Here is an 8,246-nt window from a genome sequence, read left to right as displayed (position 1 = left end):
GAGAGGACAGCATATCTAAGCTAGAAGATCAGGTGGCAGATCTAATACAGTCCAACAAAGAGAAAGACAAACTTACAGAAAAGTATGAGTGGGAATTTCAAGATATTCGGGACACTATGAAAAGATCAAATATTAGAATTCAGGGCATAGTAGAAGGATAAGAATTTCACTCCAAAGACATAGTAGGCATCTTCAACAAAATCACAGAAGAGTCTGCAGAGCGGGACGCCAGCCTTGCAATGGGTAGCGCGCGTGGGCTCGGCGATGGCAGAGCGAACTAAAGATGGGTGATGTTGAGAAAGGCAAGAAGATCTTTGTTCAGAAGTATGCCCAGTACCACACTGTGGAAAAGGGAGGCAAGCACAAGACTAGACCAAATCTCCATGGTCTGTTTGGACGGAAGACCGGTCAGGCTGCTGGATTCTCTTACACAGATGCCAACAAAAACAAAGGCATCACCTGGGGAGAAGACACACTGATGGAGTATCTGGAGAATCCCAAAAAGTACATCCCTGGAACAAAAATGATCTTAGCTGGCATCAAGAAGAAAGGAGGAAGAGCAGACCTAATAGCTTATCTTTAAAAAGCTACTAATGAGTAATGGCCTCTGCCTTATTTATTATAAAACAGAAATGTCACATGGCTTTTAATGTGTACCATAATTTTACTGATTTCATACACCACAATTCAGATCATGAATGACTAACAGAGTATTTTTGTTGGAGAGTCCTTATTTAAGTAAAATTGGCTTGCAGTAAAGAGAAAAAAAAAATCACAGAAGAAAACTTCCCCTAAATTGGGAAAGAGGTGCCAGTGCAGATACAGGAAGCCTTTAGAAAGCCAGCCAGACAAAACCTGGAAAGAACCTCTCCTTGCCATATTATAATCAAACTACCAAACACACTGGTGGTTTGAGTCAGGTGTCCCCCATAAACATAGGTGTCTGAATGCTAGGTTTCCAGCTGATGGATATTTGGGAATTAATGCCTCCTGGAGGGAGTTTATTGTTGGGGGCAGGCTTATGGGCTTTATAGCTAGTTTCCCCATGCCAGTGTTTGGCACACCCTCCTGATGCTGTGTGGTCCACCTTAAGTTGGCCAGGGGGTGATGTCCACCCTCTGCTCATGCCATCGTTTTCCCCTGCCATGGTGGAGCTTCCCCTCGAGCCTGTAAGCCAAAATAAATCTCTTTCTCCAAGAAGCTGCTCTTGGTTGGGTGATTTCTACCAGCAATGTGAACCAGACTGCAACACACACAATCTAAAGAAAAAATATTGAAAGCAGTTAGAGAAAAAAGTCAAGTTACCTACAAAGGCAAGCCCATCAGGATTACAGCAGATTACTCAACACAAACTTGAAAAGCCAGAAGGGCTTGGAGTGATGTATTCTAAGTTCTGAAGGATAACAACTGTCAACCAAGATTACTTTATCCTGCAAAGCTATCCATTCAAATAAACAGAGAAATAAGGACATTCCATGACAAAAGCAGGCTAAAGGAGTATTTGAAGACAAAACCAGTTCTTCAGAAAATACTTGAAAGAATCCTCCATGCTGAAGAGAAGGAAAAGCACACATATAAGGAACCTAGAAAAAACAAACAATATTCAAATACTAGTAACATAAGAGAGCAAAGGTTGAACCGGAAGAACTACAAAAAAAATGACAAACATAAATACACACCTTTCAATAATATCTCTTAATATCAACGGCCTCAAGGCCCCAACCAAAAGACATAGGTTTGCAGACTGCGTTAAAAAGCAGGATCCTGCTGGGTGTGGTGGCACACGCCTTTAATCCCAGCACTCGGGAGGAAGAGGTAGGAGGATTGCCATGAGTTCAAGGCCACCCTGAGATGACAGAGTTAATTTCAGGTCAGCCTGGACCAGAGTGAGACCCTACCTCAAAAAAACAAAACAAAACAACAACAACAACAAAAGCAGGATCCTACAATTTGTTGTCTCCAAGAAACTCACCTTTCTACAAAGGATGGACATTATCTTAGAGTGAAAGGTTGGAAAACGGTGTTTTAAGCAAATGGGTCTAGAAAACAAGCAGGGGTTGCTATCCTAATATCTGACAAGGTAGACTTCAGTCCAACGTTAGTCCAACGTTAGTCAAGAAAGATAAGGAAGGTCACTTTATATTGATTGAGGGCACACTCCAACAGGAGAACATTACAATCCTTATAACATATATGCACCTAACATGGGGCTCCCAAATTCGTCAAACAAATGCTATTAGAACTAAGGTCACAGATAACACCAAACACAGTGGTAGTGCGGGATTTCAACACCCCACTTTCATCAATTGACAGGTCATCCCGGGGAAAAATAAACAGAGAGGCATCTGGACTAAATGAGATCATGGAAGGAATGGACCTAACATATATATACAGGACATTTCATCCAAATGTTGCAGAATATAATTCTTTTCAGCAGCACATGGAACATTCTCTAAAATAAACCATATATTAGGACACAAAGCAAATCTTAACAAATACAGGAAAATTGAAATAATTCCTTGGATTCTGTCTGACCACAATGGAATCAAACTACAAATCAATAGTAAGAAAAGCTATAGATCATACACTAAATCATGGAAACTAAACAATACACTACTAAATGATGAATGGGTCAATGAAGAAATCAAGAAGGAAATCAAAAAATTTATAGAGTCAAACGATAATGAGAACACAACATACAAAATCTCTGGGACACAATGAAGGCAGTCCTAAGAGGGACTTAAGCTTTTCCATAAAATAGAAAAGGAAGGAATTCTACCAAACTCTTTTTATGAAGCCAGCATCACCCTGATACCAAAACCAGACAAAGATAGAACAAAATGAGAAAATTACAGACCAATCTCCCTCATGAACATAGATGTAAAAGTTCTCAACAAAATATTGGCAAACAGAATACAAGAATATATATTCACCCTGACCAAGTAGGCTTTATCTCAGAGATGCAGGGATGGTTCAACATACACAAATCAATAAATGTAATACATTATATAAATGGATTGAAGGACAAAAATCACATGATCATCTAAAATCCAACATTCCTTCATGATAAAAGTTCTACAGAGACAGGGAATAGAAGGAACATATCTCAATATAATAAAGGCTATTTATGACTAGCCTACAGCCAACATATTACTAACTGGGGAAAAACTGGAAGTTTTACCACTAAAATCAGGAACAAGACAAGGGTGTCCACTATCCCCACTGTTATTTAGTATAGTACTGGAAGTCTTAGCCTTAGCAATAAGGCAAGAGACACACATAAAAGGGATACAAATTGGAAAGGAAGAGATCAAGTTATCATTATTTGCAGATGACATGACTCTATATATAAAGGACCCTAAAGAGTCTACCAGTGTTGCAGTCCGGTTCGCATTGCTGGTAGAAATCACCCAACCAAGAGCAGCTTCTGGGAAAAAGAGATTTATTTTGGCTTACAGGCTCGAGGGGAAGCTCCACGATGGCAGGGGAAAAGGATGGCATGAGCAGAGGGTGGACATCACCCCCTGGCCAACATAAGGTGGACCACAGCAACAGGAGGGTGTGCCAAACACTGGCATGGGCAAACTGGCTTTAATACCCATAAACCCGCCCCCAACAATACACTCCCTCCAGGAGGCATTAATTCCCAAATATCCTTCAGCTCGGAACCTAGCATTCAGAATACCTAAGTTTGTGGGGGACACCTGAATGAAACCACCACATTCCACCCCTGGCCCCCATAAACTGATATCCATACATGATGTAAAATACAATGCATTCAGTCTGTCTTTAAAAGTCCCCATAGTTTTTATCAATTCCAATGATGTTCATACATCCCCATAGTCCAAGATCTTTTAACTGAGCCATAATACCAAAAAATAACCTCAAAAACCCATAATGGCACAGAATAAATACTCACACTGCAATAGATGGCATTGGGCATAGCAAAGAAACATTCAACCAATACAAGATTTAAAACAACCAGGGCAAACATCAAACTCTGTAGCTTCTTCAAGTCCAACAACTCTAGCCAGTGACAAATCTTCAAGTCCGTTAATTCTAACCAGCAACAAGTCTCTGGCATTCCAATTCCGCCCCTCCAGCTAGGCTACTCACAGTCCTGGGAAACTTCATCAGGGCTGGCAGCTCCTCGGCAGCCATCTCGTGGTCCCAGCATCTCCACTGGTATCCACTGCAATCTACAGTTTGTCCGCATGGCCCCATGGGGTCTCTATGCAGGCAACCAGCAAACCTGCTTCACACTGCCCATGGCCATTTCCAAAACACAAGACCATGTTGCAAACTCAATGACCCTCTTTCCAGCATTTCTTATACTCCACGATACCAGGTAGGGTGCCAATTTGTTAATCCAGGGGGGAATAAAGCAGACTTTGAAGAACAGGACTCCTTGAGCACTCAGGCCCTTTCAAAAGAGTCTACATTCTTCTTGTTGCCCCAGTGCAGGTCAGCTAACCCATCTCAAAGGTTCTAATCTCTCAGTTGCAGCTGAATGGGCAACAATTCACCCAAAGATTTTTCTTTCTGTGCCATATTCCTCTGCTCACACCAGTTCATTTCTATGCAAAGCAACCCTGCACAACTTCTCAGGACACAGGCATAAGAGCAAGCTTCTCACACAAACTGCTAGCCCAGTCCAGGCAAAGCTCTTTTTCACCCTCATAAGCCAAACCTCATAGTCCATAGTTCTTACTGCATTCAGGTCTTGCAGCTCAGACCAGAATAGTCCATCAGGCTGTACTTACAGCCCTGCAAGGCATCTCTTAGGCCAAGATTTCAAATCCTCCCACATTCCTCTTGAAAATCAGCTCCAAAAGGCCAAAGCCACACAGTCGGGTGTCTAGCAGCAACCCCACTCCTCGGTACCACTTTAATGTTGCAGTCCGGTTCGCATTGCTGGTAGAAATCACCCAACCAAGAGCAGCTTCTGGGAAAAAGAGATTTATTTTGGCTTACAGGCTCGAGGGGAAGCTCCATGATGGCAGGGGAAAAGGATGGCATGAGCAGAGGGTGGACATCACCCCCTGGCCAACATAAGGTGGACCACAGCAACAGGAGGGTGTGCCAAACACTGGCATGGGGAAACTGGCTATAAAGCCCATAAACCCACCCCCAACAATACACTCCCTCCAGGAGGCATTAATTCCCAAATATCCTTCAGCTGGGAACCTAGCATTCAGAATACGTAAGTTTATGGGGGACACCTGAATCAAACCACCACAACCAGCAAACTGTTAGAGCTGATCAAAACCTACAGCCATGTAGCAGGATACAAAATGAATACACAGAAATCAGTAGCATTCCTATATGCTAACATCAACCATATAATGAAATCAGAGAATCACCCCCATTCACAATTGCATCAACAAAAATAAAGTACCTTGGAATAAACCTAACCAAGAAAGTAAAGGATCTCTACATTGAAAAGTATAAAACACTCAAAAGAGAAATTGCAGAAGACACTAGGAAATGGAAAAACATCCCTTGTTCTTGGATTGGAAGAATCAATATTGTGAAAATGGCAATCTTACTGAAAGCAATCTACACATTTAATGCAATCCCCTTGAAAATTCCAAAGGCATTCTTCACAGAAAAAGAAAAAACAATTCAAAAATTCATTTGGAATCATAAAAAAAACCTCGATTATCTAAAATAATACTGAGCAACAAAAATAAGTCAGGAGGTATCACTATACCTAATTTTAACCTATACTACAGAGCCATAGTAACAAAAACAGCATGGTACTGGCACAAAAACAGACATGTAGATCAGTGGAACAGAATAGAGGACCCAGATGTAAGCCCAAGTAGCTATAGCCACCTGATATTCGATAAAAATGCCAAAAATACTCATTGGAGAAGAGACAGCCTCTTCAGCAAATGGTGTTTTGAAAACTGGATAAATATCTGCAGAAGGATGAAAATAGATTCTTCTCTCTTGCCATGCACAAGAATTAAATCCAAATGGACTAAAGACCTTAACATCAGACCTGAAACTCTGAAACTGCTAGAGGAAAAAGGAGGGGAAACCCTTCAACAAATTGGTCTTGGCAAATACATTCTGAATATAACCCCAATTGCTCAGGTGATAAAACCACAGATTAACTACTGGGACCTCATGAAATTACAAAGATTTTGTACTGCAAAGGACACTGTGAATAAAGCAAAGAGGCAATCTACAGAATGGGAAAAAATCTTTGCCAGCTATATAACTGATAGAGGATTAATACCTAGGATATACAAAGAACTCAAAAAGTTAAATAATAAGAAGTCAAACAAGCCAATTAAAAAATAGAGAGTTCTCAAAGGAAGAAATACGAATGGCATATAAGCATCTAAAAAAATGTTCTACATCACTAGTCATCAGGGAAATGCAGATTAAAACTACATTGAGATTCCATCTCACTCCTGTCAGATTGGCTACCATCATGAAAACAAATGATCATAAATGATGGCGGGGATGTGGAAAAAGAGGGACTTTTCTACACTGTTGGTGGGAATGCAATCTGGTCCAGCCATTGTGGTAATCAGTATGGAGGTTCCTAAGACAGCTAAAAATTGATCTCCCATGACACAGCTATAGCATTCCTAGGTATATATCCGAAGGACTCATCCCATTTCATCAGAAGTACATGCTCAACCGTGTTTATTGCAGCTCAATTCATAATAGCTGGGAAATGGAACCAGCCTAGATGTCCGTCAACTGATGAGTAGATGATGAAGATATGGCACATTTATACAATGGAGTTCTACTCAGCGGTAAAGAAAAGTGAAGTTATGAAATTTGCAGAAAAATGGATGGATCTGGAAAGGATTATACTAAGTGAGGTAACCCAGGCCCAGGAAGCCAAGTGCCACATGTTCTCTCTCATATGTGGATCCTAGCTACAGATGATTGGGCTTCTATGTGAGAAGGAAAAAACTCAGTAGTAGAGGCCAGTATGCTAAAAAAAAAGAGATATAAAGGGAAGAGAAAGGAAGGGAGGAGGGTACTTAATAGATTGATATTGTATATATGTAAGTAGAAGAATAGATAAATGGGGGTGAAAAGGCCCAAAGTGAGGTCAGGGGAGGAGAGTGAGTAAAGGAATGGTGGAGGGAGGGCTAATCAAAATCTAAGAGGATGCAAAGAAATTATATGGAATCCTCCGATTTTTGGACAATTGAACACTCAGGAGCCGTAGATCATTGCCAGAAAATTTTCAGTGCCAGGGATGGGATACCTTCCAGTTAGTTGTTGGCCAGGGTGGTCTCTGAAGCCCCCAAAACATTATAGGCCATTGCCGAGGCCCTTGGTTTCCCACCAGGAATCAATGGCAAGACCCTATTGCTGAAGACTCCACATACTTGGTCTGCTAGGACACTGAGAAATCCTGCTGGAACTGAGCTGATAACCTCTTCCATGTAGAACAGCTGACAGAAAGCTGGAAGAAGCCATTCTACATGCAGTTCAATGGGAGAAAGATACACCACCAGTGGAGATACTCATCAGTGGACACTGCAAGCCTTATAATTGGCCAGCCAGGTCAAATGAGCCAACTGGTGCAATGGTGGCACATCTGTCATGGTGGAAACCAACTGTCCTCCAATTGGACTGGAGGCCCACTCCAAGGGAGGGAATTCATCCTAATACTGAAAACTTAATCAGGGGTCATCATGAGCCCTAGGGGTGTAACATCTGCTGATGTCTGAAAAAGTCTGTATACTATGCTTATCAAACTGCCTATTAAGCACTTCTGTTAACAGTCACACCCTTATATTAATGCTACTCTCACTTTGGGTAGAGAATCTTCTCTTTTCAGATGGAAATGATTTTGAGATGACTCAGAAGGTGTAATAGTGCTGGAAAGAAGTGACTGCTAGAGTACTGAGTAACATCTCGATCACACCTTCCAAGGTTCTGGGTCTAATGTGGAAGAGGTGGCAGAAAGAATGTAAGAGCCAAAGGAAGGGTAGGACTCCTTACAACTTGCTCCCTCCAGATATAAAATGGCCTTGATATCCATGACCTCATAGTGCCTGACACTACCTACACAAGACCATCATAAGAGGAGGGAAAGACCATGACATCAAAATAAAAGAGAGACTTATTGAGATGGGGGGGGGATATGATGGAGAATGGAATTTCGAAGGGGAAGGGGGGAGGGAGGGTATTACCATGGGATATTTTCTATAATCATGGGAAATGTTTTAAAAAATTTGAGAAAAAATAAGATTAAAAACAAAGTG

The 8,246-nt window shown here is 41.4% G+C and overlaps 1 protein-coding gene across 1 annotated transcript; it reads left to right on the top strand.

Moving 5' to 3' along the window:
• Positions 1 to 283: 283 nt before the first annotated feature.
• Positions 284 to 711, top strand: LOC123453297 (cytochrome c, somatic-like). The gene has a single exon (XM_045130181.1). The coding sequence runs from the start codon at positions 284 to 286 to the stop codon at positions 581 to 583; it is 300 nt and encodes a 99-aa protein (XP_044986116.1). The 3' UTR covers positions 584 to 711.
• The last annotated feature ends 7,535 nt before the right edge of the window (positions 712 to 8,246 follow it).

This window comes from Jaculus jaculus, chromosome 11, assembly GCF_020740685.1.
Source record: "Jaculus jaculus isolate mJacJac1 chromosome 11, mJacJac1.mat.Y.cur, whole genome shotgun sequence".
NCBI lineage: Eukaryota > Metazoa > Chordata > Mammalia > Rodentia > Dipodidae > Jaculus > Jaculus jaculus.
This window is presented reverse-complemented; position numbering and strand designations above follow the sequence as displayed.